Genomic DNA, 19,358 nt, shown 5'->3' with positions numbered 1-19,358 from the left:
CATTATTCCCATAACATAAAACACAACATACACACACACACGCTCCCCAGTCTTTTTCATCGTAAGCCCCGAGGGAGCCAGACCCAGAGGGTCCACCGACGTCCTGGATTCTGAGAACGATTTCTGCGCGCCAGGCTGGCCTCCTGCAGGAACCGGGGCCCACTTCCTTTCCCGACCGACTCGAAGCTAACGAAGCTGCCGCGTAGGCCTGTTAATCCCCTCAGTACCCAGTGCGAGGTTAAACACGCGACGTCGCAACCGTGGCCTTTGAGAGGAAGCTGAATTCCTGGGGTGCGCCGTGTAGAGTTCATTTCCTACGTCGGCCCAGCACAGCAGCCTGGACCCAGAAGAGATCAGAGAACCAGCCACACTCTTCACTACCCCGACCCAGTGGCCGCGCCTCGGGCGCTCGGGGGCGGGCTCCGCACTGCGACGTCACGGCGCACCGTGCGCCCAGTCAAAGTTCAGCCCCGCCCCCGCTTCCCCCTCGCTGTCTCCCTCGGCCTGTGCCGCTGCCGACGCTGCTTGTGGGCCCGGCTCCTCTCTGTCTGCTCCGCCACCTTCTTCTTGAGCACTGCCCGGCCGGCCGCCATGGCTAACGTGGCTGACACGAAGCTGTACGACATCCTGGGCGTCCCGCCCGGCGCCAGCGAGAACGAGCTGAAGAAGGTATCCGGGAGCGGGCCGGGCGGGCGGGTGTGAGGGGCGCGGGGCCTGCGCGGCCGGGGATGTCTTCTTCAGCCAGGCCGCGCTACTGGGCGGCCCGCGAGCCGGCGCCGGCCGTGACGGGCCCGGGCTGGGGATCGGCGGCGGCAGCGGCGGGACCGGCCTCGCGGCGAGCCGCGCACTCCGGCCTCGGCTGACCTTGGGCCGCCGGCCCCGCCCGCCCGCAGATGCAGCAAATAAAACTCACTCCTGCGCAAACACGACGGTAGCCCTTCCTCCCTCCTCGGGCGAGCGCCGGTGGCCGGTCTCCCCCAGGAGGCAGCGGCTCGCCCGGCTCTCCGCGTCGAGGTCACCACCCCGGAAAAACAGGTTGGACCGAGGTGCTCAGCGCATCCCGGCCCCGGGAGAGAAGCTGTCCACCCCGCGGCCGTCGGCCCCGGGTCTGGTGCTCCGCGGGGAAAAACGGCGGGGAGGTCCGGCGGGGAGGTCGAGGCCGCCCCCACAGAGCGCCTCGGGCAGATGGGGTTGTTTCCTGGGATCCCCGGCTGCGGGCTGCGGGAGCTCCTCCCTCTCTTCCTCCCTCGCCCATTGACCCGGAGGTAGCGTGGGTCTGTGTTTGGATGCATTGTTCTGTGGTCAGGTAATGCTAATGTCCTGTACCTGCTTAGGAATAAGCCGTGGTCCCAGCCAAACGCCTGAGTGTTCAATAAAGATGAATAGAAGGCCTTATTATCGCTGTTTGCAATGCTGCGATATCTTTCATCTCAGGATTTCAAAGCACACGAGGCGTTTAAGCCCCACAGCATCCTCACCGGGCTAAGAGCATCCGGATTTGTAAGCCGAGAAAAATGAGAATGCTCCTTAGGCAGTGAGAAGAGTGCAGTGGACTTCCTGTTACCTTACCGGAAATGCTAGTCTGTATTATATAATTCACGAGCCTCCGTGAATGAAGATTTAAGTGCTGTATGACCCAAACACCTCGTTGAGAGTGTACAACTTCACTACCACCGAAGTTGCCACCACGACCCCAGTTAACCACCACGTGCAAATAAAACACCTAAAGACACTACCTGGGACCACCTTGACTTTTTCATGACGTTACAGTTAGAAGGAAGGCATGAGCCATCGGGAGCAGGAATTGTGACTTTAGCTTGATTTATAGTAATGTTTTGCAGTCCGTAAAGCTTGACAGTCATTTATCTCGAATTTATTAGGGTGGTCTTGGACTGGTTACTTGGCCATCAGACACTTGACGATAGGGAAAATATGGATAATGTTTGAACGTTTTGTTTTTCCCTATGGTATTGCTTCATTGTTTTATCTGGTTTTCACGTCACTGTAATTATTTTCAAGTATAGCTACAGTCTACTTGGTTATATTACATTAGTAAACAGTATCGTGAGGAAGTGCCAAAGAATATGAATAGAAAATATTTTTGGAAGGTTATAACTCTAGAACATTACTTTTCAGAAAAGTGGATGTTAAGTTATTACAAAACTTTAAACTGGTGTTTAGTTATAACCTTCTTTGTTTTTGTCCATTTTCAAAGGCATACAGAAAGTTAGCCAAGGAATATCATCCTGATAAGAATCCAAATGCAGGAGACAAAGTAAGTTATTTGCGATTTTTTTATTCCGGGGGTTTTAGTTTTAACTTAAATTGCCCTCCTTGAAAAAAAGGAATGTTGCAGGAAAAAAATCCAACTATGCCCACACAGCCACATTTTCATAATGTCAAAGAGTATTTTAGTTTTAGAATAAGAGTACTACCATTCTGAGGAGTGGTGGGTGGTAAATAGAAGCAGAATCAAGTCAAAGGTAACTTGTCCCTTTTATTAGAATTAAATGGATTCTGGATTCCTATAGCCTCTCCCCACTCTTCTATTTGAAAATGCAATTATTTTTATTTTTACCTTTTCTTTATAGTTTAAAGAAATAAGTTTTGCATATGAAGTACTATCAAATCCTGAGAAGCGTGAGTTATATGACAGATACGGAGAGCAAGGTCTTCGGGAAGGCAGCGGCGGAGGTGGTGGCATGGATGATATTTTCTCTCACATTTTTGGTGGGGGATTGTTCGGCTTCATGGGCAATCAGAGTAGAAGTCGAAATGGCAGAAGAAGAGGAGAGGACATGATGCATCCACTCAAGTGAATATCTTGTTTTGTTGTGTTAAAAAGTTAGGTACTTTTTGTCAAGTGGAATATTGACTCAGTAGAAGAAAAAAAACTCATAGAATGTTCTGTCCTTCATTAGAAAAACTTCCATGTGCCTTGTCTTCTTTTGGTGACTAAATAGAATTTGATTATCTGACTGTTTCTATTTTGCTGTAGCTCTTAAAAGGATGGTAGATATTTTTTAATGAGAGGAAGGTGGTTTTATATGGTTCTGAGGCTGCTTGTTATTATAGGACTTAAAATTTCAAGTGTGAAGATCATTTTCTTTTTTCTTTTCTTTCTTGTTTTGAGACTGAGTTTCGCTTTTGTTGCCCATGCTGGAGTGCAATGGCACAATCTCAGCTCACTGCAACCTCCGCCTCCTGGGTTCAAGCGATTCTCCTGTCTTCAGCCTCCCGAGTAGCTGGAATTACAGATGTGGCACCACGCCCAGCTAATTTTGTATTTTTAGTAGAGGTGGGGTTTCTCCATGTTGGTCATGCTGGTCTCGAACTCCCAACCTCAGGTAATCTGCCTGCCTCGGCCTCCCAAAGTGCTGGGATTAGAGGCGTGAGCCACCATGCCTGATCTTTTTTTTTTTTTTTTTTTTGAAATGGAGTCTCACTCTGTCACCCAGGTTGGAGTGCAGTGGCACCATCTAGGCTCACTGCAACCTCCGCCTTTCAAGTTCAAGCAATTCTCCTGCCTCAGCCTCCCAAGTAGTTGGGATTACAGGCACCTGCCACCATGCGGGGCTAATTTTTGTATTTTTTTAGTAGAGACAGGGTTTTGCCATGTTGGCCAGGCTGGTCTTGAATTCCTGAGCTCAGGTGATCAGGGATTACAGGCATAAGCCACTGCACCCAGCCTATTTTCTTTGAAGTATATGAATCTTCCAAGTTACCTTTTATTTAAAAACTAAAAATGAGTGACTGTCTGCCTACTTTGTGTACATGTTAGAGTCACTCATTACTTGATCCTCAGTGTGAACTCTCCTAAGTTGGTTTCCATGGAGCTTGCTGGCTTCCAGCCTGACATTAACCTGCCAACACATGAATGGTGCCTGACCTTGATCTTAGACTGTGAATCCACAAGCCCTCTCCAGTATGAAATTAGCTATTTCACTTTGCAAAATCTGGGAGGTCTTTTTTCCCATTCTTTTTTTCGATAAATTATTTTATTAGCAAATGTCAGTGGCTGAAGTTCAGGTACTTAAAATATTTCATAATATCCTAGTTTATATACTTGAGTAAATTAGAGGAAGTCATGTTATCTGTTAACTTGAGTCTCATTGAATCCTTAAAATTTGTTTTTTAAAAGAATTTGCCCTCAGAAATTAACATTTGAATACCATTCCAATGGTAATATTTGTGCAGTGCACGTTAATTCGTTTATATTTTTCTTTAATATAGAAATGATCTAAAAAGAAAATAGGATCAAAAGAGTGCTGTCTGTACTTTATAGTTCTTCATGTTTAAAGAAATGTTATGCTATATAGTAAAACAGTTTTCTGTTGTTTTAACATTTCAAATTTTCCTGTTATTACAAATACTGTGCTTATAATACTGCATTCCATGATTTAATCATTTACCTTTTATATAGGGTATTGCCAGGTTTTTTTTTCTGTAATAGATAGTGCTGCTATGAGTATCTTTATGTAAAGCTTTGTTTCTCCTTGGCAGAGATTCCCAGGCAGGCATGAGTGTTTTGAGGCTGATAAATACAACTAAATTGCCTTGCACAGAGGGATTGTGCCAGTTTAGGCCCCACTAGTGGAGAGTGCCAGCCCTGCCAAACCATTACCTTCATTTTTCTTTCCTTGGCCTTCTTTGTTGAAATGTGTCCTTTTTTTTGGCTTAGGGTACTGGTTGTGCATATCAATTGTAATTTAATATGTAGGGGGAAAAAGCCAATTTTTAAAAAAATGATTTGTTACAGAGAGTATAGAAGATGCAACAAGCTTTTTTGTCTAAGACTCAGCTGTAGATAGGTCATTATTTGACGGTGTTGTTGGTAATGTTTTGTCCTTACATGTGGTATTCTTATCCTGTCTACAACAGTTTTAAGTTTCTGAGAATAACAATTTTGAGAAAGTTTGAATATCACAAAATAGTGTAGGTGCTTTGTAAAATACTTTTAACTATTTTTTTGTTCCTGTAACTCCCAGGATTTTAAAGCAAATCATTACAGGATGACCATTCCTAATCTGAAATCTGAAATGCTCCAAAATATGAAACTTTTTGAGCACCATCATGATGCCACAAGTAGAAAACTCCACACATAAGTACTTGTCTCACTCTGTCCCCCAGGCTGGAGTGCAGTGGTGCGATCTCAGCTCACTGCAGCCTCAATCTCCAGGGCTTAAGCAATTCCCTGCCTCAGCTTCCTGGGTAGCTGGGACTTCAGACATGCCACTATTCCTGGCTAATTATTTTTTATTTTTTGGTAAAGATGAGGTCTCTCTAAGTTGCTCAGGCTGATCTTGAACTGCTAGGCTCAAGCAATCCTCCTTCCTCATTCTCCCGAAGTGCTGGGATTATAGGCATGAGCCACTGCACCTGGCATGAAAAACGATTCTTTCCCTCCTTTCTGTCATACTATTGGTAGGGCCACTTCTATTTTTTTTTAAGACATATGCCATCTAAGTGACTCACTTAAGCTGAAATACAACTTTGTAGCCTTTCTAAATTGTCCATGGAGCAAACAGGGACTCTGGAGCCAGACACCTATGTGATCTTGGGCAAGTTACTTGACTGTTCTGTCCCTCAGTTTTATCACATAAAATGGGAATAATAATCGTACCTCTTCTGAAGTGTTTTTCTTAGGAGTTGGATGGAGGGCTTATGCCTCAGAACAGAAGGTTGTGATGTTTGAGTTTGTGAAGTCATCAGCTTTATCAGAAATTCCACCACAGCAAATTGTTGACCTGATGCTATGGGCTCTGACTTTGAGTATCGAATATATACTGTCTGTAGTCATAAAATATTTCTGTTAATTTCAGCCATAAAATAAACCTCAGTTGAATGATTTAATGTGAGATTATGAGGTGTTTTTGAATTCTGTTTTAAAAGTTGATAATGAATTTGCTGTATCAGCTGTTATTTATATCTTGTATTTGAGCAAATGTGGCAAAATTTGATTGAAGCTGATTATTTTCTTTCCAGAGTATCATTAGAAGATCTGTATAATGGCAAGACAACCAAACTCCAACTTAGCAAGAATGTACTCTGTAGTGCATGCAGTGGGTAAGTGTGTCCTCTGGTTTATTGGGTACATTTTGTCTGTTCTTTAAGTGTCACACTGATTGTCTGTACCAGGTAAAAATTGTTATGAGTTAAAACTTACGGCCGGGTGCAGTGGCTCACACCTGTAATCCCAGCACTTTGGGAGGCCGAGGCGGGTGGATCACCTAAGGCAGAAGAATCACTTGAACCCGGGAGGTGGAGGTTGCAGTGAATCAAGATTGCGCCACTGCGCTCCAGCCTGGGTGACAGAGTGAGACTCCATCTCAATCAATCAATAAATAAATCTTAGCAGAACGTTTTCTGATACTTCTGAAAGTCAATTTAAACACAAGTTATTGTGTTTAAATACAAGTTATTGGGGTTGAAGTTAAGGTAAAAGTACAATTTCTGTGTGTCATAGCTTATTGGAGTGGTCTGTGGACAAAAACCTAATGCATAACTTGTGTTTGCTTTAGCCAAGGCGGAAAGTCTGGAGCTGTCCAGAAGTGTAGTGCTTGTCGAGGTCGGGGTGTGCGCATCATGATCAGACAGCTGGCTCCAGGAATGGTACAACAGATGCAGTCTGTATGCTCTGATTGTAATGGAGAAGGTATGTGTGCCAGTACTTCTCTGCTTTTATGTTGAAATGGATTGAGAATGCAGATATTGGAGAGGTTTACAATTTTTTATTTCAAAGGGTATTTGTTTACATCTTATTAAAGAAAAAGGAGGCCGGATGCATTAGCGTATTCCCATAATTCCAGCACTTTGGGAGACAGAGGTGGATTGCTTGAGCCCAGGAGTTCGAGGCCAGCTTGGGCAACATAGGGAGACCTGATTACTATAGGAAAAAAAGTGTAGAAAAATATGTAATCAGGGGCTCAGGGCATGTCTGTGGTCCCAGCTGCCTGGGAGGCTGAGGCGGGAGGATTGCTTGAGCCCAGGAGTTCAAGGGAGCAGTGAGCCGTGATCATATCAGTGCACTCCAGCCAGGGCGACAGAACAAGACCCTGTTGCAAAAAATAAAAGCGTGAAAGTAATTACTCCATTATGCCTAAGCCCAGTGAACGTAGAGAAACAGTAGATTTGTATTGTGTTAGTGAAAGGTGACTTCTTAATTCTGAAAAGAGGGGCAAGGCGATTATTTGTTCCTTTGCTATTTCCTTCTTTATCAAATATAACCTTTTATATACTGTCTCTGTAGAAATGACCACCATGGGAGGACTATCTCCTTTCTCAAATAGAACCTTTTAAACTACAAAGGGACAAATAAATAATAAATAACTAAACAAGTAATTGTTTAGTTACTCTGATAAGTAGAAGATTTTACTGTAACCTTTAGTTAGCTTTAAAGAATTGATTTTGAGATTGAAACTGTCCTCACAGAAGTAAATAATTTAGTCTTTGTGGGCCAAATAGTTTTTGTCACAACTACTCACCTCTGACTTTTAGTGCTTTTATAGCCACAGACAAATGGGTATGGCTGTGTTCTGATTAAAATTTTAATTATAAAAACAAGTAGCTCCTCCCACCCCTGCCATTCTAGAGCAGCGCTATCCAGTAGAATTTTTTTCTGTGGTGATGGAAATGTTCTGTATCTGCAGTGTTCAGTACAGTAGCCATTAATCACCTGTGACTACTGCATACTTCACATGTGGCTAGTGTGACTGGGGAACGATTTTAAATTTGAATTAATTTAAACATAAACTTAAGTAGCTACAGGTAGATAGTGGCTACCACATTAGACAGTATAGTTCAAGAGCATCCTTTTCCACATTGCTATTGGAAGTGATGAGATAATTATGAGAAGCTACATATGATGTTTGCTTCCTGGATAATCTTGGCATTTTACTTTATTTTTTAAAATTATTATTATTTTTGGAGATAGGGTGTTGCTGGAGTGCTGTGGCGCATTCTCGGCTCACTGCAGCTTCCACCACCCACGCTCAAGCAATCCTCCCACCTCAGCCCCTCACCCCACAATTAGCTGAGACCACAGGTGCTTGCCACCACGCCCAGCTAATTTTTGTATTTCTTGTAGAGACTGGGTTTTGCCATGTTGCCCAGGCTGGTCTCGAACTCCTGGATTCAAGCAATCCTCCTGCCCCAGCCTCCCAAAGGGCTGGGATTACAGGTGTTAGCCACCACTCTTGGCCTCCTTTTATTTTATTAAAATTGCTAACTCCCACTATCAAGAAACCAAAGTTAACTGAAATCTTTTCTCATGTACCATTACCTTTTTTTTTTTCTTTTTTTTTTTTTTTTAATGTGAGACAGAGTCTTGCTCTGTTGCCTAGGCTAGAGTGCAGTTGCACGATCTCAGCTCACCGCAACCTCTGCCTCCTGGCTCAAGTGATTCTGCTGCCTCAGCCTCCTGAGTAGCTGGGATTACAGGCGCCCGCCATGACACCCGGCTGATTTTTGTATTTTCAGTGGAGACGGGGTTTTGCCATGTTGGCCAGGCTGGTCTCAAACTCCTGACCTCAGGTGATCCTCCTACCTTGGCCTCCCAAAGGGCTGGGATTACAGGTGTGAGCCACCATGCCCCGCCACCATTACCATTTTGAAGAACTGGTGTTTCGCAGAACATACTTTGCAAAAGTACTGTTACAGAAACAGCCCCTAAATAATCAGTTATACACATCTTTCTAAGCCTCCAAATGTGCCAGTAATTCGCCATTAGAAAGTGACGCAATTTTTTCACACTATACTATGTATAATCACAGTTTTGCTTTTTTATACCATAATTAAATATTTCAGAAGAATATATAGAAGAGAAAAACCATGTTGCCCTAAACATGGTATGGATACATTACATTCTGAAATAGTGGGAAGCTGAGTCCTTCAGGCAATCTGCAGTAGTAAGATGTAAGTTTTTGTTATTCAGAATAATGCTTTTTTTTGTTTTGTTTTGAGACATGGCCTCACACTGTCACCCAAACTGAGGTGCAGTGGCATGAGTATAACTCACTGCAGCCTCGACCTCCAGCAGTCCTCCCTCCTCAGCCTCCCGAGTAGCCAGGATTACAGGTGTGCACTACCATGCCGGCTAACTTTTTTTATTTGTAGTAGAAGCAAGGTCTCACTGTATTGCTAGGCTGGTCTCAGATCCTGAGCTCAAGTGATCTTATCACTCTGACCTCGCAAAATACTGGGATTGCAGGCTTGAGCCACTATGCTTGGCCTCAGAATGCTGCTTTGAATAAAAATTTAGGTAGCTATTAAAAGAAATTCAGAAAGTATATTTAAAGGATAAGAGTATTAAAGAGTACAGTATAGTACTCTTGCTGAAAGTTTCAATGACTTCTTTTTCCAGGAGAGGTAATTAATGAAAAAGACCGCTGTAAAAAATGTGAAGGGAAGAAGGTGATTAAAGAAGTGAAGATTCTTGAAGTCCACGTAGACAAAGGCATGAAACATGGACAGAGAATTACATTCACTGGGGAAGCAGACCAGGCCCCAGGAGTGGAACCTGGAGACATTGTTCTTTTGCTGCAGGAGAAAGAACATGAGGTGATTTTCCTTTTTTTAGTTTTTTGTGTTTTGTTTTATTCAGAAGTACTTCTTGTTTGTGAGAAATAGGTTAGATCTGTTTGGAGTCCCTGGAGCAACACTGCACACTGGAGAAGTTAAGGGAATCATGGCAAATTCCTAAAGACAGGCTTGTGTAAGAAAGACTAACAAGGCAGGTGCCGTTAGAAGCACTATAAGAGTCAGTTTTAGTCCTGGCTTGGTTTTTTTTTCCCCCCCGCCCGAGATGGAGTTTCACTGTTGTTGCCCAGGCTGGAGTGCAGTGGCGTGATCTCGGCTCACTGCAACCTCTGCCTCCCGGGTTCAAGCGATTCTCCTGCCTCAGGCTCCTGAGTAGCTGGGAATGCAGGCGCGCACTACCACTCCTGGCTAATTTTTATTTTTAGTAGAGACGGGCTTTCTCCATGTTGGTCAGGCTGGTCTTGAGCTCCCGACCTCAGGTGGTGCGCCTGCCTCAGCCTCCGAAAGTGCTGGGATTAACAGCGGGAGCCACTGCACCCAGCGTTGGTCTTTTTTTTTTTTTGGACGGAGTTTTTTTGACTGCACCCAGGCTGGAGTGCAGTGGCGCAATTTTGGCTCACTGCAACTTCCGCCTCCCAAGTTCAAGCGATTCTCCTCTAGCTTGGTCGTTGACTAGCACTTTAACCGTAGGTAGTCTTACTGTCTCAGTTTCTTTGTTTATGAAAATAAGGGCACTGGGCGTTGGACCAGTTGGTCTAAGGCAGCCTGTTTTTTCACTGTGAAACTCTGCTGCTCTGTTGATTTGGTTTTTACTTATTGGGTAGCCAAGTGAGCTATCCTTGAAAGAGTTCTAGGATTTAAAAAAAAACAAAACAAAACATTTTTTTTAGAAGTTTCTGAAGAATGTGGTCACTGGTGTATGTTTTGGGAGTTTTTTGTTTTTGAGATGGTCTTGCTCTGTTGCCGAAGCTGGAGTACAGTGGCGTGATCTGGGATCACGGCAACCTTTGCCCCTGGGCCCAAGCAATCCTCCTATCTCAGCCTCCCAAGTAGCTGGGACAACTGACGCACCAGCATGCCCATCTGTTTTTTTGGGTTTGTTTTGTTTTGTTTTTGTATTTTTAGTAGAGACAGGGTCTTGCCATATTGCCCAGGCTGGTCTTGAACTCCTGAGCTCAAGCAGTCCTCCTGTCTCGACCTCCCAAAGTGCTGGGATTACAGGTATGAGCCACCATGCCCAGCCTAGTGTATGTTATTTTGATTTTAGCATTGCACTTGTATATTTTTAATGTCCATATTATATACTGTAGACCTTACTTATAAAGAATATATCTGGAGCTATTCATGAAAAACCCCTCCAGTAATCACCTAAATTCTTGAATGTTAGAAGCACTTGGGTAGGACTCTAGCTTTGTACTTGATCTCATTTACTCATGCTTTCCTCTGAAAGTCATTACATCACAGGTTAACTACCTTTTTAGTTTGCCGTGAAATTTTCTCCTGTGCATAAGTCCAGTCAACCCAGAGAAATGGTAAATTTGTATTATGTTCAGTGAAAGGTTATTCTTTTTAATTCTAAAAAGGTGGGCAAGCTGATTATCTGTTTGTAATTTAAAGTTTATATATTTAATAAAGAAGGAGATCGTCCTTCTGTGGTGGTCATTTCTTCAAATAGAGTAAATGTTAAAAATCACTTTAAGAATCCAATAGAGAACAACAAAGCCATATTGAGATCCAGGTTTTAGGAATTTGGTTGTAATCCCTCACAAGGTCAGACTTGATCTCCTGGACAATCAGGGCGTGCTAGTCAGCTTTCATGACTCAGCAAAGCTACAAATTATGTATTTTGGCTTTTTGTGGAAATTGCCAACCCTGCAAATAGCAAATGTCTCCTAGGTTGTCAAAAAATAAGAGTAGTTTTTAGAATTCTGCCTTTGGGTCTTATAGGATGAAATATTTACAAGATTTGCCATTTGTTAACATTTTAGCTACTTCCTTGTTCATTCAGTCTTGCTGCTGTGCACAGCACCATACCAGGAATATGAGGGAGAAAGCTAGCAAGACAGCTAAATAATTGGGAATTCTGCTTGGATGTAGGTTAGACTGTGTTGTAAAATGGTACAGACAATGCCTAGGCATTTTCATTGATAGAATCCTTGGAGTAGTTTGGGGTTCATTGTCAAATGATGTCTGGCAGGTGCAGCAGCACGGTAGTGAGGAAGTGAAGAAGGAATGCTTATTTGCAGAAGAAAGATTAATTTTGTTGGTTTGAGGCATGTCAAACTGATGGTAAAACCTTTTTTTATTCCTAAGTTTAGTTTTTAATGTTGCTGCATAATAAATTGGGTTTTTTAAAAGTAGATCATTGGATTTCGAGGCAAAGGACTTAAGGTCTGGGCCCCATTTACTAGCTTTGGCTTCCCTGGGCTTTTCGGATATTAAAGAGTCAAATGAGATTATGAATAAGCTTCTTTCTTAGGGCCTGTGGGGAGGTGTTGGGAAGTAAGTCATCTCTGAAAGTTGTTGGCAGCAGTGGAATTGGCATGGAATTTTCAACAGAAGGCAGATGTAACTGGTTGTCTAAGGTAGAAAATAGAAGGTGGTAAAGGTTAGAATGGAAGTTTGTCTAGTTCCTTCTTGGGAGTGCTGTATCATCTATAGTCATCATCTTGCCATGTCACTTGTCAGTGTGCCCGTTTGTGTGTCTCGGTGGTCTGGTTACCATAATGCAGTTATACAGCATCAAACTACAGAACCTGATGATGTTAGTCACGCCTCTATAACCTGTGCTTTTGTTATTCAGAAATTATGACTTTTAAGTGTTTTCTGGTCTAGTGCTTTGGTAGTCCCTCCTCATTAATTTTGTTTTTCAGAAACTTTCCGGCATTCTTGCTTGTTTATTCTGTTTAAACTTTTAGCATCCAGTTTAGCTTCTCCCCCTCCACTGCAACAACCATCCTGATAATCATTTTTTTTTGAAATCACTTTCAGTTGAACTCTCCTGTACAAGAACATGATACATAATCTCTTTCTTTTTTTCTTTTTTTTTTTTTAAAGAGACAAAGTCTCGCCCTGTCCTCCAGACTGGAGTGCAGTGGCGCAATTGTATTTTTAGTAGAGACAGGGTTTCACTATATTGGTCAGGCTGGTCTCAAACTCCTGACCTCAAGTGATCTGCCCACCTCAGCCTCCCAAAGTGCTGGGATTATAGGTGTGAGCCACCATGCCCTGCCCTTCCTTTTTATTTTTATTTTATTTTTTTTGAGACGGAGTCTCACTCTGTCACCCAGGCTGGAGTGCAGTGGCGCAATCTCTGTTCACTGCAACCTCCACCTCCCAGGTTCTAGCGATTCTCCTGCCTCAGCCTCCCAAGTAGCTGGGACTACAGGCCTGTACCACCACACCCGGCTAGTTTTTATATTTTTAGTAGAGACAGAATTTCGCCTTGTTGACCAGGACCTCAGGTGATCCACCTGCCTCAGCCTCCCAAAGTGCTGGGATTATAGGCATGAGCTACTGCTTCCGTCCTAAAATAATATGACTTTAACAAAGGATATTTGGTAAGATGGTTCTTAGAACACTCGCATTTTACAGTATACTTAGCATTTTATTTTAAATTTATTATTATTATTTTTAAGAGACAGGATGTCCTTCTGTCATCCAGGCTGGAGTGCAGTGGCTGGATCATTGAGGAGGGACTACTACCGCAGGCTCCAACTCCTGGGCTCAAGGGATCATCCTGCCTCAACTAGCCTATTTTATCTTTTAATTTTTTGTCTCCCTATGTTGCTGTTTTGAACTGGCCTCCCAAAGCTCTGACCCTATATTTAGGTTTTTAAAATTTTTTTTTTTTTTTTTAAATTGAGATGGAGTCTCGCTCTGTCGCCCAGGCTGGAGTGCAATGACGCGATCTTGGTTCATTGTAGTCTCCGCCTCCCAGGTTCAAGTGATTTTCCTGCCGCAGCCTCCTAGGTAGCTGGGACTGCAGGCGCCCACCACCACGCCTGGCTAATTTTTGTGTTTTTAGTAGAGATGGGGTTTCACCATATTGGCCAGGCTGGTCTTGAACTCCTGACCTTGTGATCCGCCTGCCTTGGCCTCCCAAAGTGCTGGGATTACAGGCATGAGCCACTGCGCCTGGCGTACTTAGCATTTTTAATGCGTTGAAAAATCCTGTATTAAATAAACTATTGGTCCTGTTGTGAGAAACACTTGAATAAATGTGCATAGATAATATACCTTTTTGGATCTCAAACTAGCACACGCAAGAATGCCTGGAGGACTTGTTAGGACTACAGATACTGGGTCCTGCCTGCCTTGTTTCTGGCAGGAATGGAAGTGGGGCCCAAGAATATGTGTTCCTAACAAGTTTCCTGAAGCTGCTTGTCCAGAACCACACTTAGAGAATCATTGGTTAAGGTAATGGTTTAACTTTGTTTAATGGGTAAATTTAGGAGAGTAACATAGGAAAAGAATCTGTCTACCAGATTTTCTATAAGTGAACCAGCCAGGATTGTTCTTTACAAGAAGAGTGACCATTGTAAAATCTAAGCAAAAATTGCAGATTGGGCATGTGAAATTGGATATATTTTTCCTACACATTGAAGGCCCAGAAACATTCTTTGTGCTTATTCTCAATACCTTTTGCATTACCTAGTCCATAGGCTTATAGTGTAATATTGAATGAACCAGTTTTACATTTTAGTGAGATACGAAACTTGTTGGTACGTGTGTGAAGCATAGAATTGAGCCACTTGACTTTGCTGGCTGGGTGTTACTGGTTGAGGTTTTTTTATGTTGACCTTGGACCCTCCCCCCCTTCCCTGTTATGATCATGTCTGGGGAGCTCTCCAGGATGAGCTTGTTCTGTAGAAGCCCTCTGGGCTTTCTATACCTTTTTCACCAGAGGCAGAATCTGAAAGTGGGCCATAATTGCAGAATACACCTGGCCCTGTTTTGGGGGCCTCAGTTCTGTTGCTCTTATATATGCCATTGTTTACCAGTTCCAGTAAACCTTCCTCATGGAAGTGAGTGGTAGAAATAAGGTTTGGAATTTAAGTCAACGAACATAGTGCCGCAGGGTGTAGCTCCATAATTTTTAAGCAAATGTATTTCTTTCGTGCTTTATTTATAGGTATTTCAGAGAGATGGGAATGATTTGCACATGACATATAAAATAGGACTTGTTGAAGCTCTATGTGGATTTCAGTTCACGTTTAAGCACCTTGATGGACGTCAGATTGTGGTGAAATACCCCCCTGGCAAAGTAATTGAACCAGGTAAATCTTGATTTTGTCTGATTCTGGTTTTCAGGTATTCTTACAATTTGTAATTTTTTTATACTGCATAACTCTAAAAACAAATGAACACCTCTTTTGGGTAAAATTATGAATCATTCCTCTTAATAGGATGTGTTCGTGTAGTTCGAGGTGAAGGGATGCCACAGTATCGTAATCCCTTTGAAAAAGGTGATCTTTACATAAAGTTTGATGTGCAGTTTCCTGAAAACAACTGGATCAACCCAGACAAGCTTTCCGTAAGTGTTCTTTAAATTAAACAACAGTTGACTTCCAGGTTTGGGATTTGGATTTTGGTTTTTTAGACAGGGTCTCTGTCGCCCAGGCTGGGGTGCCGTAGTGTGATCGTGGCTCACTGCAGCCTTGACCTCTTGGGCTTAAGCGATCCTCTCACCTCAGTCCCCCGAGGTGCTGGGACTACAGGTGTGTGATGCCACGCCTGGCTAATTAAAAAAAAATTTTTTGGAAACACAGTCTCACTGTGTCACCCCAGCTGGAGTGCAGTGGTGCAGTCTCAGCTCACTGTACCCTCCGCCTCCCAGGTTCAAGTGATTCTCATGCCTTAGCCAACCAAGTAGCTGGGATTACAGGCGTGAGCCACAATGCCTGGTAAGTTTCTTTTTCTTTTTCTTTTTCTTTTTTTTTTTTTTTTGAGATGGAGTCTCACTCTGTCACCCAGGCTGGAGTGCAGTGGCTGGATCTCAGCTCACTGCAAGCTCAGCCTCCCGGGTTTATGCCATTCTCCTGCCTCAGCCTCCCAAGGAGCTGGGACTACAGGCGCCCGCCACCTCGCCCGGCTAGTTTTTTTTTTTTGTATTTTTTAGTAGAGACGGGGTTTCACCGGTTTAGCCAGGATGGTCTCGATCTCCTGACCTCGTGATCCGCCTGTCTTGGCCTCCCAAAGTGCTGGGATTACAAGCTTGAGCCACCACGCCCGGCTTTTTCTTTTTCTTTTTCTGTTTTTTTTTTTATATTTTTTTTTTTTTTTTTTTTTTTGAGACGGAGTCTTTCTCTGTCGTCCAGGCTGGAGTGCAGTGGCGCGATCTCAGATCTCAGCTCACTGCAAGCTCCGCCTCCTGGGTTCATGCCATTCTCCTGCCTCAGCCTCCCAAGTAGCCGGGACTACAGGCACCCACCACCACGCCCTGCTAATTTTGTTTTTGTATTTTTAGTAGAGACGGGGTTTCACCATGTTAGCTAGGATGGTCTCGATCTCCTGAACTCGTAATCCACGTGCCTCGGCCTCCCAAAGTGTTGGGATTACAGGCGTGAGCCACTGCACCCGGCCAAGTTTTCTTTTTAAGAGAGTCTCGCTCTGTTGCCCAGGCTAGCGTGCAGTGGCATGATCATGGCTCACTACAGGTGTGCTCCACCATACCCTGCTAATGCTTTTCAAAACTTTTCATAGAGGTGGAGTCTTGCTATGAGTCCAGACTGGTCTCAAGGAATCCTCCTGCCTCCCGAAATTCTAGGATGGCAGTTGTGAGCTGCTGTGCCCAGCTGACTTCAAGTTTCTTAATAGTCATGTTAACATTCAATTTTAAAGTATATTTGTGTGATTGGTAGGCTTTCCTAGTTGTTAGGAAATAGAGTATTGCTGGTGTAAATGTTGATGGGGCCAAGCAGGGAATTGTAGAGAAGTAAAGTAGATCCGGTGTGGGTGGTGGTGAGGACTAGCACTCCCTGAAGAGAGCAGATTCCTCACTTGCAGAGGGCGGGACCACTACCCCCTTCTCATCAGCTGGTGTCCATGCCGGATGCAGGAAGGCGTGTCTCCTGTAGAAGTTTTCTAATGTTAAAGTATTGGCAGCTAATGACCTTTTTTTTCGTTCTTAAAGCAATAGGTTGCACAAAAGATGTCTAGATTTGGCCTGTGAGTGATGAGTTTGTGATCTCTTACTTAGAGTTCAAAGTCCAATCCACATTCCTTTTTTTAACTTTTTTTTTTTGAGATGGAGTTTTGCTCTGTCATTCAGGCTGGAGTGCAGTGTCATAGTCTCAGCTTACTGCAACCTCCACCTCCTAGGTTCAAGCAATTCTCCTGCCTCAGCCTTCAAACTAGCTGGGATTACAGGTACCCACCACCATGCCCGGCTAATTTTTTGTATTTTTAGTAGAGACGAGGTTTCACCATGTTGTCCAGGCTGGTCTCAATCTCCTGACCTCCTCATCCGCCTGCCTCAGCCTCCCAAAGTGCTGGGTGAGATTATAAGCATGAACCACCACGCCCAGCCCCTTTTTTAACACTTAAAGAAACGACACTGGATTGTATATATCAAAAGGAAAGTTGATGAAACTGTTAAAAACCAACCTGGTTTTTGTTTGTTTTAATAAAGGAACTAGAAGATCTTCTGCCATCTAGACCGGAAGTTCCTAACATAATTGGAGAAACAGAGGAGGTAGAGCTTCAGGAATTTGATAGCACTCGAGGCTCAGGAGGTGGTCAGAGGCGTGAAGCCTATAATGATAGCTCTGATGAAGAAAGCAGCAGCCATCATGGACCTGGAGTGCAGTGTGCCCATCAGTAAACTCTGCAAACAAATTGCACAGGTGGATTTTCTTTCCACATTTGCCTGATTTGTTCTCAGCAATCCAGCTGGAGTGTCTTATCAATCCAGATGAACTGAGGGACATCTGTTGGTCTATGTATAACTTTTAAAATTGGTATAGTATCTACAGAGTGTATAATTTAAACTAACCACAAAGCTTTACATCTTCATTTTGACTGTTCCATAGCAGAATAAAGCACTTGAAAGGAAACAAGACTCCCTTTCACATGTGGATATTATAAGTTTCAATCCTGGTATCTGTGCTTGATTTTTATCAGTTTTGTGTAGATTTTTATGTTTCATATTTTAAATTTAAATCCCACATTGTAAAGTTTGTATAATTTGTCCTGAAGCTTTGTGTTTGGCTGCACTTGCATAAGCTGCTACAAATAGAATAAAGAATTTCATAGCCTGTATCTATCATTTAGATGCATGGAAAAAAATGGGCTTTGCACACAATGGGTTTGGAGCTGACTGGGAACAATGGAAAAAATTACATTAGCTGTGGTTGTAAAGTTTTTTTGTTTTTGGGTTTTTTTTTTGTTTCTTTTTTGTTTCTTTTTTTTCTTTTTTTTACCATCTTGTGAAAGGTTTCTGAAACTCGATAATAAAAAGCAGTTGGTGTAAATTATTCTTTTGTGTCACATTTTTAGAAGGGAAAAACATAAAGAATGTATCCTTAGTACTGGTTCTTAAACAGCCCATAAAAACCCATTGGCCTGAAGCTTATATCTCAGGCCTGTGCCCATCTTATAGTCTTAGTAGACAAAAGGCTGGTAGAGACAGTCTTCAGTGGCTTCAGTGATGCTCTCTAGAGGCCAGGGTGTCTTGAGTGCTGTAACTCCTGAGCAATGGGCTAGCCTGACTTCTGTATCTCCCCACCACCACCCCTTTAAAAAAATAAGGTAAGAGCAAATCTATAGTAAAACCATGTCTGCATAGAACGTCTTCAAATCCTGTTTTCATTAAATGTAGAAGACGCTCTGTCTCCATTACGTTGAATATTTGGAATTGGAGAAGCCATTGATTATTAGATTTTCTTTAATGTTTTATAGAAAAGATGCTTATTCAGAATTTAAGAATGAAGGCAACTGAAATATGCATTGTTGTAGTTATTTATATTTCAAACTAAAGAAAATGAGAAAAATCAGGTAAAATTGATGAAAAGGATGTTGTGTTTCTCTTTCCATCATCTGGTTTTTACCATTTCACTCTCAGTAGGTATTTGTAGAACACATTTATTTGAGGGAAGATGCACATTTTACATTTATAAAGGAACAAATGGGGAAAACTGAAAACGAAAAATTTTTAATGTATTAAATGCCATCCCTGAGCCTAAATCTAGTATTTGTAGTTTATTTCTAGGTCTGCTAGAAGCTGAAAACCTGAATGAAAAAGGTGTGCTGACACTAATCAAGGCCTGTGAGGTTTAAATTATTGACCTATCCACTCTACCTCCATTGTACAAAAAATATTTTACAAGCCTGGGCAAGATTCAACAGCATAATAGTTTTGTATCCAAGGTTACTTCCCCACAACCACTTTAAACATAAGAAATGCGGTGGCAATATAAAGTTTGTAGCCTTTCCAATAAAGGTTTATAAAACAGTTGTTCAGTGTAGTCTGTCTTTCATTTCTACCCAGGTGTTTTGACTGTAGGCAAGAAAACTATTTGGAAGAGAGTTGCTGTTAAGGTGTGTTATTTCACTTGGTCTCCTTGCTCTAGTTTGTAGAGCACCTGCCTAGAGAACCAATCATACAGGGTCACCAGCACAGATAATTTTGTGTAACAGCTTTATTCAAGATATGATTTATATACCATAAAATTTACCATTTTTAAAAATTTGCCACAATTCAGTTGATTTCAGTATATTCAGCCATCTCCACTAATTTCAGAACATTTTCATCAAAGAAGAAACCCCCAATCCAGTAAGTCACTTTCTGTTCCATTCTCTCCTCAACTCCTGGTGTAATC

At 42.7% G+C, this 19,358-nt stretch overlaps 1 protein-coding gene across 2 annotated transcripts; it reads left to right on the top strand.

Moving 5' to 3' along the window:
* Positions 1-384: 384 nt before the first annotated feature.
* Positions 385-18,994, top strand: DNAJA2 (DnaJ heat shock protein family (Hsp40) member A2). 2 transcript variants are annotated; one of them, XM_025370601.1, is made up of 10 exons: positions 385-669; positions 2,216-2,275; positions 2,592-2,815; positions 5,986-6,066; positions 6,522-6,655; positions 9,362-9,558; positions 14,672-14,816; positions 14,946-15,073; positions 17,171-17,384; positions 18,738-18,987. In XM_025370601.1, exons 1-9 carry the CDS (start codon positions 592-594, stop codon positions 17,360-17,362), a joined length of 1,239 nt encoding a protein of 412 aa, XP_025226386.1. In that variant the 5' UTR covers positions 385-591; the 3' UTR covers positions 17,363-17,384; positions 18,738-18,987. The 2 variants fall into 2 exon arrangements, with proteins under 2 accessions (XP_025226386.1, XP_025226385.1); XM_025370600.1 differs by having other exon boundaries at positions 17,171-18,994.
* Positions 18,995-19,358: the final 364 nt, after the last annotated feature.

Source organism: Theropithecus gelada, chromosome 20 (genome assembly GCF_003255815.1).
Source record: "Theropithecus gelada isolate Dixy chromosome 20, Tgel_1.0, whole genome shotgun sequence".
NCBI lineage: Eukaryota > Metazoa > Chordata > Mammalia > Primates > Cercopithecidae > Theropithecus > Theropithecus gelada.
This window is presented reverse-complemented; position numbering and strand designations above follow the sequence as displayed.